Raw genomic sequence first — 25,588 nt, forward strand, 5'->3', positions numbered from 1 at the left:
GCTGACTTCACTTCAGTGCTGCCTAACATTGCTGAGCTGTAATAATGATACAAACATTGGCTCATAAGTACTTGCTGATTTAAATTCAAACTGTGACTCTTTTTGGGTCAGGCAATGTATCTGCTTTTGTGTTCTGTGTGAAAGGGGGCTGGGATACTCATGGGAATTCACAAGATGCTAAATTTTACTCTTTACAACAAGTTTAATTTATTATCCAGTTTATTGCAAGCTGCAAGTAGAAATTCAGAGAAATTTTAATTAGCTTCAGGAATCCCTGTGTTAAAAAAATGTGTCATATTATTATATACTATACACGACATTTGCATTGTTATAGAAGAAGTTGTATTATGGTTTAATGAACACTGATCTACTATGATAAATCACAAGTCACAATTTCCTTCTATTTTTAGAAATCTCATAAATACTTAAAATTCACACAAATTTAAAAAAAAAATGCTTCCCATGTCTTTTTAGTGACTCTGGTCTTAATCTTTGTACTTGCAGTATGTTTTAATAGTGTATTATTTAGTATCAAAGAATACTTATTTTCAGTTTCATTCAGCCCATATTGGCCATTGCTTGCACATACCAAATTAAAACAGTTTAAATGTTTGACTTGAGGTATATTATTTCCATATCATTTTCGATAAACTTTGGTGTGAAATCTACCATGTCGAAAGGGGTTAACTCACTATGACTGTAGGAAAGGCGGGGTTTTAGGAGAAGAAAAGGTACAGTGAAGACAGGTAATGAATTTAGTCACAGCAAGAAACGATTCCTGCTGGTGAACTCCACCTCTGTCCCTTGGAAGCCTTTATGGAAGCGACACTTTCTTTTTAGGATCTCTGTTTATGCTCCATTTTGCCGACTCGTGAGGTACTATTTTACTTCTCTGCTCTATTCCAATATTGTTTTCTCTACCTTCCTTATCTTCCACTGGAACACAGCAGACCCTGGTGATACTGAAGGTAAAAAGTCTTAAACGTGTCTTAAGTGGTGAAATATACAGCATGTTTTAAGTTTTGCTTCAAGCTAAAAAATGCATTATACTTAGAATGATGTAAATGATATATAAGTACCTTTTCATAAATGAACTTGATATATGTCGATAATTTGTTAAATTATTTAGACCATTTAACTGTTTGTGCTTATTACTGTTTATTGAATATGTGTTTATAAGTATCTTTTAGCAAGAATGATATTTTTTTTTAAATCTTTGCTCCTTTCCATAATGTTACTAAAGATTTGATTGTTTTTAAAAAAGTGGGGTAACAAACTTTCAACCTTTTCGTCCAGTTTCTCAAATCCTTGGTTGAAATAAGTTCTACTTTTCAAGTATCAGTATTATGGAGTTCACTACATAAAAGTCATTACTCATGAGTTTTACTCCCTCTGCTACATGACTCATTCATAAATCATACAGAATACACCACATTTGCTAACCTAGTAGGTCTAAACAAAATCACAGGTTACTGGTGTGATTAGATCATTCCAAAATGCTGAGATGGCCACTTCTGAAATGTTTTTAATGCTTATACTATATTACTACTAAACAAGTTGTTTTGTAATGTGCATTATATTTGATATAAAAATGGAACATACCCAGTCTTAGAAACACCTCTATGATGGAATTTCTCATGGATTCTTTTAAGTCCTAAAAGCATCATAAACTAGAACAGTAATAGTCTTCATCACAATTTAATCCCCTAGTTGTGTACTCTTTATGTGTATGTGTACACACTAGGACTGGACAATTAATCAAATTTTAATCTCAACTATGATTTTTGCTTCCAGTGATTATCAAAACAAAATGGAGATAAAACAATTATTGTGACGCATTTCTTTTTTGCAAGATTGCATTGCAATGTTGCAACGAATATTGTCTTGTGTTATAAATCCAGAGCAGCCCTTTCCAGCCCATTTTTATTTGTTACTCAGTTGAATTTCATTTAGATTTCAAGGAAATCCACTTTTAAAAAGTGTTTTTTAAAGTTCAGTAAATGCACAACATGTTCAAAGTCAATGAGTCATCATGTTAATATTTACCAAAATAATACTGATTATTCAAGCAGCCCTAGTGCATGCATATATTTGTATATTCTGAAGTAAGTAATACTGAGTTCTAGGATCCATTGTTGCCCCATGCTTGTGTTAACTTTGATCTCCATCCCTCCAGGTGTCTAAGCCAGCTGTTTCCTGAAGGAATTCAGAGTGTTGCTCGTGTGGGAATGTTTTTTGTGAACTGTGGGTGGGGGTGGATGAGGAGGTGGGTGCACTGCTGTCTTTGCCATATTTGTAGGCTGTCTGCCTGAATGTCTGCTTTGCATTCCCTTGTAATTATAGGGAAAGCATGGAAACAGCAATAAATCACCTTGACCTTTAACACTGTACCTCTTATTACCAGAATCCAAACAAATGTCATAAAAATTTATAGATTTTATATAGAAAAGATGTTATATAGAAAAATCTATAGAAGATTCTCTTGGAATATGTAGTCTATAAGGATGTATTTTTAAGGAACCTTTTCATTGTTCTTATGCATGATAGTGTCTCCTCCTATGTATTCTGGTACAAATACCTGTTACAAGTAACCTAATCCCAGAATCACAATACTTAACATAACATACTGTACCCTGATTACTTTCTGTTATTTTTGGATTTCCTGAATGCCAGATGTGCATAAATACAAGGTAAAAGAAATATCAATAACATTATTTTTACTTCTGTATTCTGTATTCTCTAAGACAACAGAACAATATAATATAACCTTAGGAAAGCAATTGGAGGCACACATCAAACATTGTAACATCGCTCAGTACAAGAGCAGCCTTAGTATTTTCAAAGGAGATAGTACATAGATCTTTGAAAACCACATCACTGTTTAGACCTATATTTTATTTCATGTGCTCTTCATCACCAACAAGGCTGTTGTCATTATTTAAGATTAAATATATATGAATAGAAAAAAATATTCTAAAAACAGGCATAGGTAGCTAGCTAGTTTTCTTGATCAGACGTCTCCAGAGTGGATAACTGGCATTTACAGTCATTTTGAAGGCCTTTGATCAAATTAATCAGTAACCCGTTAAATTCCATGAGATCAGTTTCATTTTTATAGCTGGATTTCTCAATTTTGTCCATGTTTTCTGCATTGCAGAAATCATAGGGCTCTACACATTATTATTAGACCATTAAAACTGGTATAAGAGACATTGCAACAAAACACACGCACCCACACACCCACCATATTCACTAAGCTGCATATGGTGATGCGAAAAAGAGGACTTGACAGATGTGTTGTATGTGTGCTGTTAATCCTGAATAATTAATCCTGGTACTAACCACCGTTTTCTTTCTAAATGTATTAGTAATCTGATTATGTTTATTTTTTAATAATAATAATAATAATGATAATGATAATAAAAATACATTGAATTTGAGGGTACCATTCAAGACATTCAAAGTCACCTAACAGAAAATGAATAACATAGTAAACAGATAAAACGGCAATATAAAATAGCAGTGCAACAGCGCAGGTTTAAATAAAACAGGTGGTGAATGAAGGTCAGCTGTGTGAAAAAGCTTTTGAGATGTGATTTAAATATTGCAATTGACTCCAACTGACGGATGTGGAGAGGGAGGGAATTCCATCATCTAGGAGCAGCACAGCTGAAAGCCCTGCCAGGAACATTAAGTAGGAGTGCAGTGGAAGAGCAAAGGGACAGGGAGGGAGAGCAGGAATAGATGAAGTCACAGATATTACTAGGTTACAATAAGGTTACAAAGGGCTTTAAAATTAAGTAAAGGGATCTGGAACCCGATCCTGTAGGGGATGGGGAGTCAATGAAGTTGAATGCGTGTTGGAATGATGCGATTGCTAGATTTAATTTGAGTGATGATACAGGCAGCAGAGTTTTGAATGACTTGTAGTATGTAGAGAAGATTTTTAGGACTGCCAGCTAGAATGGCATTGCAGTAGTCAATCTGGGAGGTAGTCAGATAATTTACGAGCTCCTGATTGTGTTGGATTGAGAGGGCATGATGAATCCAGGCAATGTTAAGTAAAGGGAAACAGGCAATTGGACAAATAACACTAGAACTAGAGGACAATGTACTGTCCAAATCACACCAAGACATTTGATACGAGCATATGCAGATCTGAAGGGGGGCATATGGTCATAATTCCATATTTGTGGCATTTTTTCTTGCCCAGAATTAAATTTCTTTTAGAGCCGGACCTTTTCTCTACAGTCGCGAGACACCTGGGAAGCACTGCCTGAATTATAAACAATGTAGAGCTATCATGCTGGAAACGAGTCTATAGTCATTGAAATCAATTTTGAATTTGGTGATCAGTGGTCATTGTCAACACACCACAGCACACAACAACGAAACATGTTCTCTGCATTTGACCCATATGTGACTTTCGTGACATAGCAGGGGGTAGCTAATTCAGCGTACGGGGAGCAGTGCTTGGGGGCGGGACCTTGCTCAGGGTACCTCAGTGGTGCTTTGCTGGTTGGGGATTCGAACCTGCAATCTTTCAATTACAAGTGCGCTTCCTTAACCATCAAGCCACCACTGGGTCAAGGCTAGGTTTTTTGTGGAGTAGTGTCACAGCAGCGATTTTTAACAGGGAATGGAAAACACCAGAGGTAAGGGGGGGGCTGATAATTGAGGTAAGCAGATGTACTGTAGTACAGGAGGCAGGGGGCCTTTTAACAGGATGGTGGGGGTGGGATCTAACTGACAGGAGGATTTAGATCTAAGGATAAGCTGACAATCTTCATTATCATAAGGGACAGTAAAAGCTGAGAGAAAGGAAATGAGGGGAGGGGTAATGTAAGATAGCCAGAATGCTTCGGTAATGACACCGGCAAATACATTAAGTGGTTGATTGATGGTGTTAATTTTATTGTTGAAAGAGTTTTAAAAAGCAGAGCAGTTCATTCAAATGTGGAGAGAGGTCAGTAGCCGGTGGTTGCAGTAATGTATTCATAGTGGGGAAAAGGGATTTTGAGTTTATAAATTAATAATAGGAGGATTTGACAGAGGCAACAGAACTTTTGTAGCAAGGTAAATGGTCAGAAAACATTTTTCCTGTAACTGTAACAAAATACATTTATTTTTTGTATTCTGAATAAGGAACACCATTCCATGTACTCTGTTACTCTTGTGTTTGGGATTCTCCTGCTGGTTAGAAATGACATAATCCAGGTGCAACAAATAATAAACAAAGAATAAAGAAGTTTCCCAACAAATAACATTGGATTTGTGGAGCATTTGAATGTGGTTGAGGATTTGGAGTTTCCAGCAGGGAAAAAATTTGGATTTTTTTTTACAAACGGGGTTTTGCCAGAAAGATTACTTGGAAAAGGAATTTTTTTTTAATTTATTACATTCATGTAAAAGCATGATTGAAATCCCACATCTTTGGAATGCTTAAAAGGTGAAAAAAAACTACAAGACTTTATAACTGTGTGTCCACACAGTTGTGGGTGCAGACTCCTGTGTACCTTGGCCTACTATATTTGTCTGTAGATTCAGATGGTCACGGTCGGTGCAAGTGTACAACAAAGGTATACCACCAAACTGGGAAAGGATATAGGTACTGCAACAAACACAAATAATGGGTAACATGGGTTTATGAATTTATTTTAAAGTTGTTACTAGGCTTAGGTTGTATAAAGAAAATATGGAAGGCCAGGATGTGATAAAATTAGCCAGTGCTACCCTATATTTCCCTTTATTGATATATAATAGATCTAAATGTGAAACACTTGGGGATAATTTTGTGCTATCCTGTATCACCCTATGTTGTTGGCAGAGGAGTCATTTCGCGTGTTTGCTCTTTAGGTGAAGTTGGACTACTCTTATTGTCCATAAAGTAATGGGAATTACTTTATTCACTAATGTAAAGTACACACATGCCTAATGTTACTGGGAGCTAAAATAATGCAAGTTGGATTTCTTTAGACAAGCATACAAATAACCAAAACATGAGCTTAACTTAATTAGAGAGCTCGAAAGAGCAAACTGAGAGCACAAAATTTTTGCATTTTTGTGAGCTTGAGTTAGTTTCAGAAAATGGCAGACAGAATTCTACATCAGATCCCTACTGGTAGCAAACTGTTAATGGACACTCTCAGTAACAGTATCCAACTATGTGCAATTGAAAATTACCAAAGATTTAAGAATGTCATAATTGAAATGTAAAAGTATCGATTTTCACCTGGTAATTTAAATGTTTATCTTACAATAGGGTACAAGACATGAACTCCTGCCAGGATTCCCCCCCCCCACCGGCTTTAGCGGTATAGGAAATTTTTATATTTTTTGCCCCCACTCTCAAAAAAAATCGAGGCATTTGCAAAATTTTATGGACACATTTTAAAAATAGTAATTAATTTTTGTGGCATTAAGTAATTAATGTATAAAGTTTCTGTTTTTAATGTGAAATGAACCCAGATTCAAATGCGTACCGTAATCACCACCTCGTGCTAACATGAAAAAATAAAAAGAATTACTGTTGCTATTCCAAAGAGTAATGTGCAATCATCTCCATGTGTATAGAATACCATCTGAATGTGAGAGAAAGCAGGAGAGAGGTTTAACTATTTAGGCTTTTATTTAGCTCTTAATAGTCTTTATATGTGTCTCATGCAAACCAGTCCCTTTAATAAAATAAAACAAGTATTTCAAATTATAATATTTTAAACCTGTGAGCCATTCAGCAATGTTTTAAAATGAAATTAAACAAATACAAATTATTCTTCACCTCCATCAACTACTCCATGAGATGCTTACTGAACAGTTTATGATGATTCCTATTAGAATATATTGTGTATCAAAAGCAACAGCCTGAGTGTGTGTGAAATCTTTACTTACAAGTCAGTACACATGTTTTTGTATTCTGTGCTAAAAGTGGAACGTGCTTGAAAATTTGTTCTGGCATGATGTTTTTTGGCAAGAAATTAAGTGCTGCAACGCAGCACTGAACAACTCACATATTTCATAAAATAAATAATAATGCTAGATTGACAAGACCACTTTCTGGTCTCTAGTTTTTCTGAAACATTTATTGGCTGGTTTAAAATGATAATACCTAGAGTTTTTGTTACTGTACTTAAAAACAAGTAAAACTAGCTGAAGTAACAAGATTACTTGCCTTCTGCTGACAAATTGCCAGTTGACAGCTTATGGATGATGGGGCCACCTCAATGAAAATATGTATTCTTAGTTTACTATTATGTATTGATTTCACCTCTCCTCAGGCCCTAAATGATGTCATGGTTGCTGTATCCTATGCACATAAACACTACCTTTTGGGGGTTTTAGATGTAGCTAAAGACCTGTGTCCTGTGTTGAATTCTCCAAGATTATTTTGAACGTAAGTTGTTTCCTTTTCTAAAAATGCAGTGCCTCAGTTAAGCTAGTGATTAAGACTAAAAAGTTTTCTACTATATGATTGTTTTGCTTTGTATACAGAATTTATATGGACAGGGTTGGTTTTACTTTCTCAGGGGCCCTGGGCAGACCCATGTCCCTCATGAGATTTTGCTGATTGCAGGGGGGTGGGGGTTGCCTATGCCTAGACCTGGTCCTAAATATGGACACATTTCTCCCTTTTTTCGGAGACTCATTTTTCGTCATTCTTAATGGCTCTCTCATTTCCCCCATCTTCTCTGACTAAATGATGATTCACATGCATTTTAGTATTTTTTTTTAGTAAATACAGATGCAACAATAAGTTTAATGGAAATTTACTTTTTAAAATTATGATAATTTCAAGATGAACAGAAAAATAATTTCAAGATTAGGAATTTGGAGAAACATTAAATTAACTTTTTTTAGTGTGTTTAATTGAATAATGATGCTGACACATTGCATTAGTTGAAGTGAGCTGATTTTAGTGTCAGTTGCCTCTCTTGTCAAACAACAGTTGACCTGCATTGACCTGTTTCCTATTGTCCTGATATTATTTTTTCATGATTGCAATGTCCTGGGAAAACAATTCACCATGTTCGTCACTGACTGCATCAAGATCGTAATTCTTGCAGATAATTTATAAAACCCAAAGCCATGAATGACCCATAAAAGTCAGTGGAGAAACAGAAGTTGTCAGCCTACTTAAAGATGTTTGTCCCCTGATCTTGGTGGCTCTGAAAGACATAAATGTTCATACCTGCTGATAGCAAATTCTATACTTTTACTTATAAGAACCCTCAGTCCTTGATCAGGTTATTTAATTCTAGCTCCATTAGTAGATGATGATAACCAGGCATAAATGGTTGTTTTTCACACCTGGGTTGGGCATTGTGGCTTCTTCATCTACCTCATGGAGGTTCCAGGCCTCTGGTGGCTTTGCTGAAGGCAGATTGGGGTATTCTATAGATTTATTTTAGCATAGAAGCCAGATACATTAGTTAGACATAAGTAACAATCCATCGTGTGATCATTATGCTGCTGCGAATTTGACAAGACTGGTGTACGGCATCTTCTTGAAGAAAATAAATGCTATTGTTAAGTACACTCACTGTGCTGTTGCCTGAGTAACATGTGCATCAACAGGGGTTCAAACAATATCAATGTAATGCTAAGTTTCTGTATATTTCAGCTGCTTTTATAGCCTGTCTGCTAGGGTCTACCCTGACTAAGCATGACCAGGCATGCCTAAGATGACATTTGTATAGCACCTGTACTGGAGTACATGCCCAGGCATGCTTGGGGTGACAAGCTTGCTTTGTGGTCAATATACTAGAACACTTAATTTATGTATATGACAGCAAATCATAAAAATAGGTTATATGTACAAAATGTGATAGGAAAATTTAAAGTGATTTTTGTGATCAGCTCAAATTTCATAAAATATACCCAAAACTGTTCAGGAAGCAAAATCTTTGTTGTTCAGTGTAATGTAATGAACATATTGAACATATTACCTTTCACCATCATTGCATGGCAGTTCGTCATCAACCGAACTACAGCCAAATCCAGCCTGGCAAATTTTACTGCCGGGGGACCCTCCCTTCAGACACAGTGGATGTTGGCTTTGTGATGCTGATGGAATGTGGCCATCAGGGGGAAAACTTGGGCACCCTTGCACTTCCTTTAGGGCTAAAGTTCATGTTCAGCTGTGACACATTTGCATTTGTGTGCATTCCCTGTAATATTGTAATGAGCAGAAGAATATCCCCCATCACGTGAGTGTTTTACACTCAAATTATATCAAAATAAATCAATTAGCAACACTAATATTAAAAACAGATATTAATATATGGCATATGAGGAATTAATGTATTATACACCAATGATAAAACACAATACAACATGGAATCGCATTGTTATATGTGTGATTCTCAGTCAGAGAGAAAAGCACAATGCGAGCTACAACACGACACAGTCTTAGCAAGAAACATCACTTGCACGCAAAAATAGTGAATCAAGTGAACGATAGTGATGTCCAATTCGTGAACAAATTGTTCTTTTGAAGCAGTTTTTTTTAGAGAATCGGTCAAAGCGGTTTTCAAATCCAAAAGGATCATCCTTTTTTTTAGGCCACATCCACGCATTGCACAGGTCAAAGTCTTCTAAAAATCTAAAAATATTTCACAAATTATCATAAGAACATTTGAAAGTTACATTAGAGAGGAGGCCATTCGACCCATCAAGCTCGCTTGGGGAAAATTCAACTAATAGCTTTAAGTTGTTCAAATCTTATCTAGCTCTGATTTAAAGGAACCCAGGGTTTTAGCTTGCAGTACACTAGCAGGAAGACTATTCCATACTCTAACTACACGCTGTGTAAAGAAGTGCTTCCTCAAATCCAGTTTTGAATGATCCCGCTAATTTCCATCTATGGGTACGAGTTCTTGTATCTGAATTAATATTGAAGTAACTATTCGGTTGAATAGCATCCAGACCTGTTAGAATCTTATATACCTGGATCATGTCCCCCCTTAGTCTCCTTTGTTCGAGGCTGAACAGATTGAGCCCAGTCAACCTCTCCTCATAAGACATTCCTCTATGACCAGGAATCATTCTCGTAGCCCTACGTTGTTCCCTTTCCAAGGCAGCAATGTCCTTTTTAAGGTATGGTGACCAAACCTGCATACAATATTCTAGGTGGGGTCTTACCAAGGAATTGTATAATCGTAGCATCACCTCCCTTGACTTAAACTCCACACGCCTAGAGAAAGAACCCAACATCCTATTGGCCTTTTTAATTGCTTCCCCACACTGGCAAGAGCTGGGTATGGAAGCATCAAAATACAAACCAAGCACATTAAAAAAACAGCATCCATGTTGCCTTCAGTGCCCCTCTGCATACCGTGATCTGTTATATTTGTGCTGTGTGCATGCTTGGCTGCATGGTGACTGTGGCTCACTAATCCCAACTAATGATGACCAAAACAAGGTTCATGAACCATTTACATTTAAATTTACTGCATTTGGCATACTCATATAAATAAATGCTTAGAAGTCTCATCAGTTAATACATTCTGATACTGGTTCAATAAAACCTGGATAAGAATACGATCACTCTAAAAGACTCTGTTGGCAAGTCATAATTTTTTTTTAATAATAATAATAATAATAAATATAACCCTGGAATTGCTAATTCATATACTTCCAAAAGAGGTAGGTTTTTAGTCATCCTTCAAAGGCATCCAATGACTCAACTGTTCGGACATCTAGTAGAAGTTCATTCTACCACATTAGCGCCAAAACAGAAGAGTCTCAATGCATGTCTTCCTTGCGTCTTGGAGGTGGAGGGATCAGTCGAGCAGTGCTGGAGGGCTGTAGAAAATGTGGTGCAGTGCGGGGTGAGATAAGTTCTTTCATGGAGGAGGGTGCTGGATCATTTTTGGATTTGTAGGCAGCCATCAGTGTTTCGAATCTGATGCGGGCAGCTACAGGAAGCCAGTGGAGGGAGTGCAGGAACGGTGTGGTGTGGGAGAACGAGTCGGGCAGCTGATTCTGGATCAGTTGCAGAGGGTAAATGGCGCTCAGAGGCAGACCTGCTAGGAGTCACAGTAGTCTAGTCTTGAGATGACGAGTCCCTGAGTGGCCTGAGTGGAAAGAAATGAATGAACCTTTTGCTGTATTTTCTAAGTGCACTAGATGGAGCTGAAAAAGGGCTCAAAACATCTCCCAATGTAAACCAAAATCTCCATCTAAAATCTCCATCTAGTGGGGTCAGAAAATACAGCAAATGGTTCATGAAGCATCATTTTGGCTATCACTACTCCCAACTCTCAACAATCGACGAGTAAGCAAGTTCCGCAAGTCGACTGGCAATTCTCATAAGACTCATAAGACCCAACTGCAGATGTTTATGATGTAATTTATTCATGTAATATTATGAATGAATGGTGTGTGAGTGTGTGCCCTGTAATGGGTTGGCGCCCCATCCTGGTTGGTTCCCTGCTTTGTGCCCATAGTCTCCAGGATAGGCTCCGGACCCCCCCGACCCTGAATAGGACAAGCGGTTACAGAAAATGGATGGATGGATGGATGAATGTATTATTATTATTTATTATTATTTAAAATGCAAATAATTACATTATTAGCCACTGGCATCATTTTTATTATTTACTTCATTTCGTTTGGCACAAGTTATTAAGTTTTGGAGTTGCATTCCTCCACCCCTATTGTACATATGTATTGTAGAACGCAATTTTAGTGAACGCAAGGTTTTTCAGAAACACAATATTCACATTGTAACAGAACTGACTAGTATAGGAATACAAATAACCACCTAAACGGTGGAGAAAGACTTTACCTATTGTCATATATGTGGAATGTGCAATAAATGAATAAGTATACTTTTAGACCTACATATCATAACAAGGATTCTCAGCATTTGGGTAAAAACATATTAACTTACCGTATGCATTTTCAGGTGATCAATCCAGTATTACTAGACATTGTAATTATTAGGTTGAATTTTAAAATATATTTGAAACCTGGAAGTTCAAAGAATCAGAGTACAGTTAAAATCTTGTTGAGAAACAGAGTCTCTGAAATACCAATCAATGTGGTTTACGCATTTATCATTGAATGCATTAATTCCAAATAGTGAGTAGTTCTGTAAACATTTCAGATGTGTGGTTGTAGTGTCACTGAATCAATACCTGTTTTTAGCCAGTGTATACCCTTCTGACCAATTAAAAGTATGATTCTTTCTATGAAGGTGTGATGCGGAGACATTTAAAATTTCTCTTACAAACTGAAGTGAAGTATTGCAGGGAAAATGTAAAGAGAGAGAGAAGTTTTACAGGCACTGTTTTACAATGTGATTCAAAAAGAACTGGTTCTACAGTCTGGCAGTCATCACCTGGAATCCTCTGAGCTTTAGACCTTGGCCTGCAGCCATACCCCCCTGGATTCTCGCCATGGGCGCTAAGTTACGCCTATCAATGTACTCACGCCTCCCAGCATCTAACCTCCTTTTACAACTGTGTAATCCACATATTCCTTCAGAGGAAGCTAATAAAGTTGTTTTCCTTTCTTTACTCTCCTGTATGGGAAGTACCTGGCAGTAGAAGGATTTACAGGTTTCCGCCTCAACACGTTTGGTTCATGCCGCAGTAGCGTGAGAACCACAGTCCCCATAATGTGTGCATGCTTGTCCGTGTGTGTGTGTCCATCCATATATGGTCATTGGGGTATTTCTTTGAAGGGTTTGAAGTCATGTGTTTGCATGTCTACTAGACTCATTTGTTCTTTTTCGATTTTCAATTTTTTAATTAATAGTAGCACCAGTAAAAATCATTGTACTAGTTGTAAGAGTCTCATAAGCACGCAAAAATCTTTCGATTTTGATAGCATGTCATGATCATTATGTGTATTTATCTTTCACATATTTGCAGATCAGCCTGTCCTGCCTAAGAATTGCAGCATCGTTTGAAGACGATCACTCAGAACAAGCCTGTTGATGCTTATTACCTTGATTACCATCAATCCAACCATGTGCTGATCCATAAATACTACAAGATTCTCACAGCACAAAGTCAACCTCAGACAGGTTCCAGCAGTAGTTTACATCCCTGTAAACACCTATCCGATGGCCCACCCATACGAGCCCTGGTTTCGGTCAGGGCCACATGGAGGCAGCAGTGAGGATCTAACAATGCCATCTTGGTGGGACATGCATTCGGGGACAGGAAGTTGGATGGAATTGCAAGGTGGCTCAGGGGGACTGCAGGGTGTAGGCCAGGGTGGTGCGATGGGTCTGCAACCTCTGGGAGCTTACACCTCTGACACTCAGTTATGCAGCCTGCCCCCAACTCAGCTGACTCCAGCTCAACACCCCTCACTGCCTTTCCCTCAGGACAGCTTTAAGATGGAATCTGTAGGGCCAGAACTATTGCAGCAGCAGCAGTCCTTGGAGCAACCATTGGACAATAGTGCCGGGACTCGACCTAAATCACAGCGTCGCTCAGCTTCTCGGGGGTCAGGACAAGCTATGTGCCGCTGCCCCAACTGCATCGATGCCGAGCGATTAGGACCCTGTGCAGACGGAGTCAAGAAAAAACATCTGCACAACTGCCATATTCCGGGATGTGGCAAGTCCTACGCAAAGACCTCCCACCTGAAGGCCCATCTTCGATGGCACAGCGGAGACAGGCCCTTTGTCTGTAACTGGCTATTCTGCGGAAAGCGCTTCACCCGATCTGATGAGCTGCAGCGCCACCTGCTGACGCATACTGGCGCCAAGAAGTTTACCTGCACTTTGTGCAGCCGTATCTTCATGCGTGGTGATCACCTCACCAAGCATATGCGCACACATGATTCACCACGCACCGAGGAGGACGACAGGGAGGGCGGAGGTCCCCAGCTGGGAAAATGCTGTGATGCGTTATCACCCCTCCACCCTCCTAATGCTTCTCCCGGCACACTGGAAGCCCCAACTGATCCCAAAAGCGAACCAGCTATGATCAGCTCTACACAGAGTGGACAGGCTAACTGAGGGCACCTTCTTTATATTAAGTGTTAGACTTTTAAAACAGTGCATATTACTGCTAGAAGTGAGAACGATGGATGGGTTTTAAGAAACAATTCAGAAAGTGTTTATTAAAAACAAATTACTGCAGTCGTTATCTCAACTACTACCGTGGGTCCAAAAGAAGTGCAAACCCCGCATTTCATCATAAGATGAATGAATGGCAGCTAGACTGATACATTCAGAGTGCCTTCATGCTAATTTAAGATAAAACTACTTGCAGTACACGAAGATATCCGAATATCTGATATCTGAAAGTTTAAGTGCTGTTTACAGGTGTCAGGCAAATAGCATCTCATATTCTTTTTTCTTTCTAAAGATATCTTTGAGTTCTGCCTTAATCGATAGTATGAACAAATCTAAACAAACATATTCCTGGTGATTCATATGTCATCAAGCTAATACATGTTCGGATAACATTTAAATGTTATTCATTTAATGTTCAGAGCTCCATGGCAAAATCAGCTGTCACTTGTTGATTTCAATAAATTTATTGAACATTTCCAGTATTTAGATATTTTATATTTTTTAGTTATTTGTATTTTAAGGAAAACAAGAAAGTATGAAGCATTTTAATTAAAAAAGTAGAAATTTTTCTGCCAGCAGGTATTTTTAACCATTTTTATCTTTTTACTAGGGCAATTCACATATCTTGCTTAATAACACTACAACACAGCTACAGCAATACATCAGTACACTACCTGCAGTTACCAATACATAATTTTCAAAATGCACAAAAAGTAATATATGCTTCAATAATGTTTACATTTCATTGGTAAATGTTAACTTAGAATTGGTTTGAAAAAATGTAGAATAACCATCACTGGCAATTGTTTCTGGCAGTTTTCAAACTGACAAGTAGTGCATTTAGAAATAGGCACAATGTTTACATGTAAAATACATTATTGTTTTCATATTTCTTGTTTCAATTAATTATTTTCCAGAATAAATTAGAAGTTAGACATTTAGAGGTATAAATTAGTGTTCAGTTCATAGATTTTAGACTACTATACCGTAACGACTATACTGTTGTTTTGATTTGCTTATCCACCTGTTCTTTAAATAGAACATCGCCTTGCAGAAACACTATTTGGATCATAAACACCATACAATGCTTAAATTAAATAATGAAATGAAACATTTGAGCATGGTGACCCATAGTGTAGGTCTGTTGCTTCGTCCCTCTGGGCTTGAGGTTCTGATTCCTGCCCCATATTGTGTCTTTGTGGAGTTTGCCTTCTCCTCCAGTTTGCAGGGCCACCTTTCCTTCCACAGTCCAAACACATACAGTTAGGTGCCTTGGTACATAACTTGTCTTTAGTGCAGTGTTTCTCAAACCGGTCCATGTTTTTGCTCCTTCCTTAATGCGTGTATGTCTGCCCTGTGATAGACTGGTATCATGTCTAGGGCAGCTCCTACCTTGTGCCCTGAGTTTCATGTACAGTAATAGACTCCAGGCCTCTAGTGACCCTGTACTGGATAAGCCATTATGGATGATGAATGGATGGTTTCTTCATCTTGAAAACATCTTTTTCACTGTCCATTAATTTCCATTGAGAAAAGATGTATTCTTAAACACTTTCAGTGTTTTGACAGCTAAGTATTTATGTTTAGTGACTTAAAGATATATTTAAGATTAAAGATTTTTTCATGCTGTAACCTCAGCAACATATGCCATCCTTCAACATCAATCATGCGTCTGTAACATTATGCATTAATTTTTGGGAGGAAAAAAAAACAAAGCTTGAACTAAGAATAAAGTTATGTCACATTATAGACAAACTCAGTTTTCATATCCTATCAAAAGTACATGTTAATTTATTTGGCATGTCTTAATATAAGCCAATAGACAGATTTTGCGACAATTATTGACAAACTTTTTACATTTGATTTTTCATTGGCTGGCAAAATTATATTTAATCTTAATCACAAAAATCTGGTGCACAATAAACTCTGACGCATTCTACAATTTTCTGCCTACTTATAGCAGTTAACTCATAGAAATTGTTCATATTAATATAGTGACAGTAGTACAGTTACCTTAAGCAAGATTAATAACAAAAATCTTCAAACTAATTATTCACAACTGTAGTTATGGCAATACAGTAACTTTTGGGGTAGCAGTATGTTTGAGAAAAATGAAGTTCCATATACCAGAAAAGGCCAGTTGAACAAATCCAATCTTATTTAATATTTCTTTGCTATTTTATGTGATTATGCATTTAATAAATAGAAAGCTAGGTATGAATTGTTAGGTTTATGCAAGCTTTCTGTTTGGCCAGTTTAATGATTTTTAACTCCAACAAGACTTTTTTAAAGGCATCGATATGCAGGAAGACTGTAATTAAAGGAAAATGCTTAAGTAAATTGTTAGGAAATATTAACTTTATTTAACTTTATGTCACTGGGCTACAAATTTCTATGTACTTGTTCAAATTAATATGAATGGAATATCCAAGGCCGTTTACTCATAACATGTGCATTTGTATGTGTAATGTATGTGGGGAAAAAAATAAAATAAAAAATATATATATACACACACACACAAACACACATATATAATACAGTGATATTTATTTATTTTTGGAGCTTGAATTTGTTAATGTTTTTAGAACAGCCTTTTTTTGCAATGACAACAGCATTGTTCCTCGTGAAGATAATGGTACTGCAATACTAGATGCTTTTTTACTTAAGGAATTCTTTTCCTTAATTCAAACTCATTACCATTTTAATGGGGAAAAAAACTTGATTACAATCCTTTTCCACAGTCACAAGCAATCCCCAGGCAATATATCTTCAAAGCATTCTTAATTTTAAGCAGTCGTGTATGACAAGTATTTCATTTCAAGATTGATACTATTTGCTGATTTCAAATTCTTGGTGTCTGTGAGTTGTTATAAAATAGTAACAATGTCATTTTGTTAAATGTTATTTTTTAGAATATTAAATAGGTCCTATATCATTTGTATACAAGTATTTTGCAAAAATAGGAATACTGTTTGATTTTATAGAGCAATGCTTTTTTATTTTAGCATATTATTTCATATTCTTTCAATTTAACCATAAAACATGGAACTTCCTGGAAATTATGCATTACTATTTGGGATATTTGAATGAGACTGCATCCCTTCTCAGTTCCTACAACAGATGACATATTTAATCATACAATTTTAATTCCATTTTGATTATCACAGTAGGAATTAATTGGGCATATTAATGTAACTGCAACCTTCTTGTGAAAATATGTAGTTTATATTACTTTTGGCTTATTTAAAACTGTGAAAATCACAGAAATAGACGTTTGAGAATAAAGTTTTTGTAGTCAAAATTACACTTGTAATGTGTGATTGATTTCAAAAAAGGCTGTTTTTGCATTGTGGTTCATTTTCCTGAAGGGGTATTTCACCCAAAAAAAAAATACATAGTAATTTTATACATTATACTCTACACACTCATCTTCTGTGGCATTGCTGAAAAACCAAGAACACTAAAATTAAAAAAGCAACACTTTAAATATTTGCTTCATTGAATCTTCTGTCAGTGTCTGAGGAAGTATATAATAGAAATTGCAAGATTATTTTAAAAATAAAAGCACATACCAATAAAGCAAAAAAGACACCAAGAAAAAGGTTGTGCTGACTATTAAACACTTAAACACTCCAAGTATGCATCACATTTATACTATGCCTTCATGCGTTATCCAGTATCATTGTTTCAGCGTTGCAGGTGGACCAGAGTATCTGCTCCACTTCCAGTATAAGAATATACTGTAGCAATGCGTGATATCAAAATGTCAGGTCCCAGTAATTAAAGCAATGTATAATTCCAAAACAATTACTAGTCACTGCCACTAAAAGCCCACAGAGCTACCTCATTAAGCGTAGAATGGTTACTAATTAGGCGAGCGTCCTGGTCAGGTAGTTCCATTGAGGACCCCTGATGTAGTGAATGTATGAAACAATTTGCATGATAATATGGGACAAAACACAACCTGTATTGTGTGTTTCACAATTCACTGAAAAATATGCAATGCATTCAGTGTCCCTCGACTGAAGTACATAAGCAACTTGAAGCAGGTCCAATGGAGCAGATCTCTCAAAGCACTTCATAACTGTAGAGGGGAGTGCAACCAGAAGAAATTTGTTTGGATCCAAAATATTTTCTGGTAAGCTGACCTGAACACGCCTGACCCATGGGTTACAAGCAGAGTCATGCATTAATATGCCCAGATAACTCTTAATGTGATTTTTTCCCAAGCGCGCTGCTAGACTATAAAAATATATTGATGATTCCCTTTTGAAAGCTTCTGTGTGTTTTACCCCATTATTGCAATGCACACTGACTTCGACTTTAAGAAACACTGTTGACTCACAGGTCACCACCGAGGCAGAGCTAATGATATTGGTAAAATTTACATCAAAATGCCCTAAAAGATGTTCAGTTTGTTTGCTAATAGCGTACCTGCGTTAGCTGTAGCATGGGCATGTCCTTTGAAGTCTGTAATTCACTGAAGACTCCGCCATATGCTTCATACTACAGTAATTTTCCACCTTCTCCCCTAACTTACACAATCTCTCCATGTTTCCAAAACAACGTGACACGATTAAATTATCCCTTGGTAAATTTTGGAGAGTTCACCGTGGTATATTTTGAGGTAACTTGCCAAAAGTGTGAAAGACACACCTTCCAAGAGCTGAGAAATACTTTTTTCTCATTAGAGACAGATAGTAAAACAACAGATAGCTAGACAATTGTAATTCCGAGGCTTTTCTATGAGCTGTAAACGTTTTACTATTAAAGCTCCACGGCTGAAGTCTAACATTTTTCAAGGTCAAAGTACATCTTGCGGACAAATTTTTTGACTACATTTGGTTATTAAAAAAAGCATTGAGAGGTGTGCTGGTAGCCGAAATTGTAAATTCAAACAACAAAAAATTTGTTTTTTTATTGAAAGGAGTGTAGGAGTTACAAGGCTCTGAACTTGTAACAAAAAATACTGACACGACATTAACTTTACCCTGTTATATACAAAACACAGCTGACTTTCACCCACTCCATTGCTGAAACTTCATAGGGCTGCTTCAAGTTTGGGGTGATCTGTATACATTTTTTTTATCTGTTCCAGTTCAGCAACCATATAATGCCTCTGCAATGTTTGAGAAAGATCCACCAAAGAGTTTTGAGTTATTCCTTTAGCAAGTGAAGTGCCTTCGATAGCAGTGGACCAGTCTCAAAACCATATTCATTCACTGACTCCTGACAAAACAATTATTATAACTGCAAACAATTACATTAAATTTTTTTATTGAATATATGAACACTATAAATGTTCCTATTATGTTTGCATTTTTGAATATTCCAATGGCAATGGAGTCTGGCAGAATCATCCATATTTGCATAGTTCTCAAGGTTTCTATTTTTAATAATACTTTAATTTTTTTATCTGCAAACCTTAAAGAGCACTCCATATCGCTGACTGTTGCACAAACATACTAATGCCAATTTACATACCACATTAATATCCCGATTTGGATCTAGCCATAGGCAACAGGTAACAATATGATTAAGGACACAGACGTATAATTTGAAGCTTGCAGGCTCACATCCCAGCAGTCGTCTGATGCTTTTAGGCAAAGGTACTAAATCTGAACTGCTCCAGTAAAATATCCAGCAATATAAAACACAATTACATCAGCATCTGACTATCTTACTGAACCAAAATGCCTCACGCAATTTCGTCAGACTTACATTTAACATGCAATTCATTTAATTAATCAAAGTATTGTAAGGATCAAGAAGGGGTTTATTCCATTTGAAGCCTTATGTCATGGCTGTGATGTTGGTGGCAGTGGAACCTTTTGCACAAAGTCCTGCTTGTGTGTGCCATCACAGTACGGGGCATTACTGGTGTGCTTGCAGCCACAGAGCAACAACGTGCCATCTTGCTCGGGTATGAAGCGGAACGGGGATATCTTTGGAGCCAAAGCCTTGTGGGAACCGTCACAGAAGGGCTGAAATGTGAAAGACAGGGCAGAGCATCATGGACATGAGATACGCTGTAGGCCTTTGAAGACTCTTAGCTGCAGTTTTATAGGGCATATATTTTTATAATATTCTCCTTGAGTTTATTTTTGGAAAGTGCAACAATGCTCTGAGTAATATTTTTTCTATTCATCTACCTTCCAACTGCTTTTGCAATACAGGGACATGGGGTTATAGGGCTAAGCCATGCAGCAGAGGGCAGGGAACAGGGAACAGCCTGTACAGGACGCCAACAACACAGACACATGTGTTTGTAACTATATCTTTGTGGGGACCATCCATTATTTATATGGGGAACAAACCCAAATCCCAACAATGACAACATTGCCCCCCCTAACCTTAACCATAAGTAATCAAACAAAACACAAAACTTTTTGTATTTCTAAGTTTTTGATTGCAGTCACAGATTTTTATAACATAGGACTACAGGAAGAAACAAGGGTACAGTAGCTGAAGCAAATCCATGTAACACAAAGAGAAACTCCACCCACAGACCAAGGGCAGGATTCTAGCAAATATGCTGTCCACAACAATAATACTATTTATCATTTGTTTTATTCACTATTAATATTACAACACTAAGAATTTACAGAATATATTACTGGAAATTTCAGCATACACAGAACACTATGCAAGATCAAGGCATCAGCTAGGCTCAGAATGTCAGAAGAGTAAAACAGGTTCTGTTCACAGGGAAAATGTTATAGAAAAATTAAAGCAGGAAAAAAGATTGCAGCATCACATGCATTGAAGCCTTGATTCATACAGTGCAGTTGCTCATCCATAACACTTGACTGTGCCTGATCTCCAAAGAATTTTTGTGTAAAACAAAGGACAACCTCAGTAAACACAACAAACACTTTTTAAATGACCATTTGATTTATTGAAGGAAAAGAATTCACCAAAACCCATGTCACCCATCTAACAATGTGCCCCGTTAGTCACTGAATCAGCCATTGAATCTAGAGCTAGGTGGTATGACCAAGAATTTATATCACAATATTTTTCAAAGTCATATCGGTTTCACGGTATATGACGGTATTTTATTTTTTTTTTTAAGTATGACTGGGCATTTACCACATTTTACAGGACACATTTCTGTTTTACGTTTTTGCATTGTTCCCACATTAACTATATTATTTTATTATTAGCCATTGTGTCTATCCGCTACTTTAATGATAACATGCGGCTAACGTATATGTTGGCTAACTGCTAATGAACGGCTAATGTTAAGGTGTGCGCCGGCCAAGTTAACATTTTTGATGCGTTCAGTGTTGCTGGAACGCGACCTCGCGAAATGTCTCATAAGGACGGGGTTTCGGTCTTTAAGATGCTGCACCAGGTTTGACGTGGTATTTGACTTCGTTGCCACAACTTTGTAGCACTGTTTGCATAGAGGCTTATTGACATCCTTAGCCTTTCCATGCTCGTCTGCAAAATACTTCCAAACAGCACTTTTGCGTTTTTTTTTTTTTTGTTACTAAAGCAGCTTGCAAAGTGCCTTAAACTATAGCATATGCCATGTTCGGCCAACTCGGTATGTATGCGTTAACCAGCGTGAATGCGTTCAGCGGTGGTGCTGTGTGAAGTGTGACGAAGGAGGGCAGACTAAAGATTTTTTCAAAAAATTTGCTTTGTTTTAAAAATAATCCCCAGCCCTCTTTTACTAAAATACATTTTAAACAATATACCCATTATATACTTCTAGCAGCCTTATTTTTCAAAAGTTATTTCGTTTGTCGGTCCACCTGCCATGCGGTTACGCTACACAGCGTGTCTTGAAATTCTGAACACAACCATCATAAACAGCACACCAATCATGTTGTAGCATTTTTCCGTATGTAATATCTTTCAATGTGTGTAATATACTTCAGTGTATGCGTGTGTGTACTTCATGTTCCATAGCCTAGCCATCTTGCTTAAAGTCAGCGGCGGTGAATAGACACAGTGCAATTATTAATAAATACATATAAAAACACATAGTATTAAAGTTACATGGTGTATATCAGTTCCCCAGAGTTTAATGCATAAAACACACTTTACATGTCTGTAATATTTAGGTTTATTTTTGCCGTGGGGTTGCAGCAAATAGCAAGTGGGAAAATGCAGTGGAATTTTAAAACTATTGCAAGTTATCACAAAAATTTTGTGAGACAATACAAAACTATTTTCCCACCCTGACCTCTTAGGGGCTCCGTAGTATTCTATGTACAGAGTGATTTAAGGTATGAATCAAATCGTTGATTTTTTAATTATACAATAACTGAATATGGGCTTTTAAACGCCATTATTTAACCTTTAATATAAAGGCAGTACGGATAGCAAAGACACCACTTGGTTTTGCTTTGATCAAACAATTCCTGCAAGTTACAGTGGTGTAAACATTCACACTGAACATTAGGCATACTATTTACAATGGAATTTACTCAATTTTATTAATGATTTCAAAATACAGTACAGCTTTTTCTAACTTTTCAGAGTACTAAATTAAATTACCGAACTGTGTATAATTCAAATACGCTATAATACAGTACTGTACATAATTCAATTCAGTTTTATTTACACAGCGCATTTTCATGTTACATTGTATCAAAGGGCTTATTGTAGTTACGCGGTTGCATCTTAATGGCTCATTTTTGGCAGTTTATTATAAGCTTTGATGAGTCTATATTTTTCATTGAGAGAAAATGGCTCTTTATCCTGTCACATTTTCTATGGACAGGGAATTAGTATCTGGTAGCTAGCGAGAAGCAGACGGGTTACTGAAAGGCAAAGTAGGACGATAAAAGTTAAAAAAAAAAAAAATTAAATACAGCAGTTTTAATTTTTTACATGGGTTGTTGTTTAAAAAGACCCAAAATGGGCACTGTAAGTGGACTACTGGATTACGATAAGTGAATTATTTAAACAGTATTGGTAACAGGAATGATTTTGTCCCAAGCTTTTTGATCCATACAAGTTGTTGATCACTATAACCATGATCACTATAAGCAGATTACATTGTATTTATCTTTTCCAACTACAATGTTGCAAAATGCTTTACCTGTTTCTTGCTGTATCCACAAGCACACCAAGAATAACGCTGGCCTGATTTCACATCCACTCTGAAAGGGTGCTTGGCTGCAATGCAAGGCTCTGTAGTTTGACTTTGGATTCTCACCTATTCCAAAACATGGTTAAAATGTGTTAATGGTACAGTGAGAGGTCATGAACTTATGTGTCCATCCGCCTAACAATCCAACTGCTTATTCCAGTCATGGTAAAGGAAATTCATGTGCTTGGTACAACAAATCAGAGTGGCCTTTACATACAGTACAGGCATCACCAAATTTTTCAAGAAACCCTTAGAAAACCAGAGACTGAGGTGTTTTCTAGGAAGCAGTGGCAATAACAAGGGTAACGGGAGACCCGAGCTTAAAATTTAATGAAAGTGAAGGCGAATGCATGGAACAGTCAGTCTGCAAATCAAATGCTAGATAAGAATATATCCACTAATTAGCATCCCCAAGCAGATCATGGGCTCAGAGAAGTCCAGCTACTTACCAATTATATTAATCCAGGGGTGGGCAATCTTATCCAGAAAAGATCGTTGTGTATGCGGGTTTTCACTGCAACCCGCTAATTAGAGGACTGATTGGATGAAGAGTCCTCACACCTGGCCTAAAGGTTATCCCAAAAACGTGCATACACACCGGTTCTTTGCGGATAAGATTGCCCACCCCTGCATTAATACATGCCTTCATCCCTGGAAGTCTCCACAGACTTGGACTCAAATGTAAATTAAAAAGTATTTTAAGTGAGGGATCAAATTATACGCATTATATGTTGTTTACACATTCTAGCAATTTCAGTTAAACATTTGAAGTACTGAAATACATATATATCGTATAAAAAGCCATAAATTTGCATTCTATAATGCCTCAAACCTTGATAGTTTGACATGCATACTTAATCAAATAGTAACATGGAAATAATGGAAATTACTTGTCTGGGTTAGGCTACCACTATAGGGGACATGCAGAAAACGGAAAAAAAAAAAAAAAGAAGAATCAGCATTTTCTACATTCCCCATCGCAAGGCTAGGTGTCTGCCTAATGTTAATTGTATAGCTAATTAAATGTCTACTGATCTCAAACCCCTGCTGTAACATACAATCCTCTTACCCAAAATATGGGAAGAATCCCGAGTTTATGTCGCTTAAGGGTTGATATCTTCCCTCCTCCTGCAGTCTTGAATAATATCCTGATCATGGTTTTTTTATTTGTCAGTTTCTCTATCGCACTTTAACATCCAGCAGCTTTCCCCACTAAAATGCAGATCACTAAACTATATTATTCAGCAATGAACCTTCGACACTTTCTTCTTTTTCTTCGATTTTTATAGCGGTTGGCAACCAGCCTCAACTGAGCATTACCGCCACCGACTGGACTGGAGTGGCACAAGACGCTAACCGCCCAAAACCGAGAGAAAACTAGATCTTCTTCTTCTTATTATTATTAATAATTATAATAATTAAATAATAAACAATTAAATAATAAACAAAAAATACTACATTCGCTTGATCAGACCCATCCCTTTCAAAAAACCGAATGTCCTGTAGATTTAGCCTTATCTTGTCTTGACAGTTGTGAGAGTAATCTTTGTCTGTGTATGAGATATCTGGGGCCATGCAGAATAACATGTTTGACGGACTCTATAGACAATCATTCATAATAAACACAGTTGCCATCAGTGTGTTTCGTCATTTAAAACAATGTGCTATTCAGTCTCGCGTGCCCATATCTCATCCTCGAAATTAAATCTTCTTCCTGTTTACTTCTGTTCGTGTTTCTGCCTTTCCCCACTTTATTTTAGATACTATAAAATTTTCTTGCAGTCTGTATATTTTCCCATAGTGTCTGCCATTCCTTTTTAACTAAAGTCTTTACCATACTTTTAATTTCTGATTTGCTATAATTAACATTAATGTCTACAGTGGATGTCCCTGCTGTTCTCTTGGCGGATGTATCTGCCATTTCATTCCCCTCAGTTCCTATATATATGGACTGGCACCCAAACAAAAGTTATATAAGCTCCCGACTGTAACAGACTGTCCGCCAACTGTACTATTTCAAATATATAATATCCTGTCCGGATTCAGACTAGAGGAAAGCCGCTGAGCTAAGTCGGACAACTATATTTAACTAATCTGTTTCTGCACAAAAATAACTAGCTGATTTGATGGTAATATATTTTACACCTATATTTTACCAGTGACGTTTGATATTGAAACAACTTGGCAATCCTGAAAAAACAAATAAACATGAACAAATCTATATGATACAGGAATTGAAGGATGTAAGAAGGAAAGGTTTTATTATTAAACATCAGATTGGGAGAGTGAAAAAAATGACCAATAACAGTGGTTTCATCTCTAAAAGGAGTAGGCCTATAACAGACTTGAAATTTATTTGGTCTCCCTCTCCCCATCTTACAAACATATTTGTGGCATAATCTGGCATTGGGTGTATGTGCGTGTGTGCGTGCGTGTGTATGTAT

The 25,588-nt window shown here is 36.9% G+C and overlaps 1 protein-coding gene across 6 annotated transcripts; it reads left to right on the forward strand.

Moving 5' to 3' along the window:
• The first annotated feature begins 743 nt into the window (after nt 1-743).
• Nucleotides 744-17,339, forward strand: sp6 (Sp6 transcription factor). 6 transcript variants are annotated; one of them, XM_023825074.2, is made up of 3 exons: nt 744-876; nt 2,177-2,266; nt 12,876-17,339. In XM_023825074.2, exon 3 carries the CDS (start codon nt 13,070-13,072, stop codon nt 13,973-13,975), a length of 906 nt encoding a protein of 301 aa, XP_023680842.1. In that variant the 5' UTR covers nt 744-876; nt 2,177-2,266; nt 12,876-13,069; the 3' UTR covers nt 13,976-17,339. The 6 variants fall into 6 exon arrangements, with proteins under 6 accessions (XP_023680842.1, XP_023680840.1, XP_023680839.1 ...); XM_023825071.2 differs by having other exon boundaries at nt 774-968; XM_023825072.2 differs by lacking the exon at nt 2,177-2,266 and having other exon boundaries at nt 768-876.
• Nucleotides 17,340-25,588: the final 8,249 nt, after the last annotated feature.

The sequence above is a fragment of the Paramormyrops kingsleyae genome, chromosome 20 (genome assembly GCF_048594095.1).
Source record: "Paramormyrops kingsleyae isolate MSU_618 chromosome 20, PKINGS_0.4, whole genome shotgun sequence".
In the NCBI taxonomy this organism is placed as follows: domain Eukaryota; kingdom Metazoa; phylum Chordata; class Actinopteri; order Osteoglossiformes; family Mormyridae; genus Paramormyrops; species Paramormyrops kingsleyae.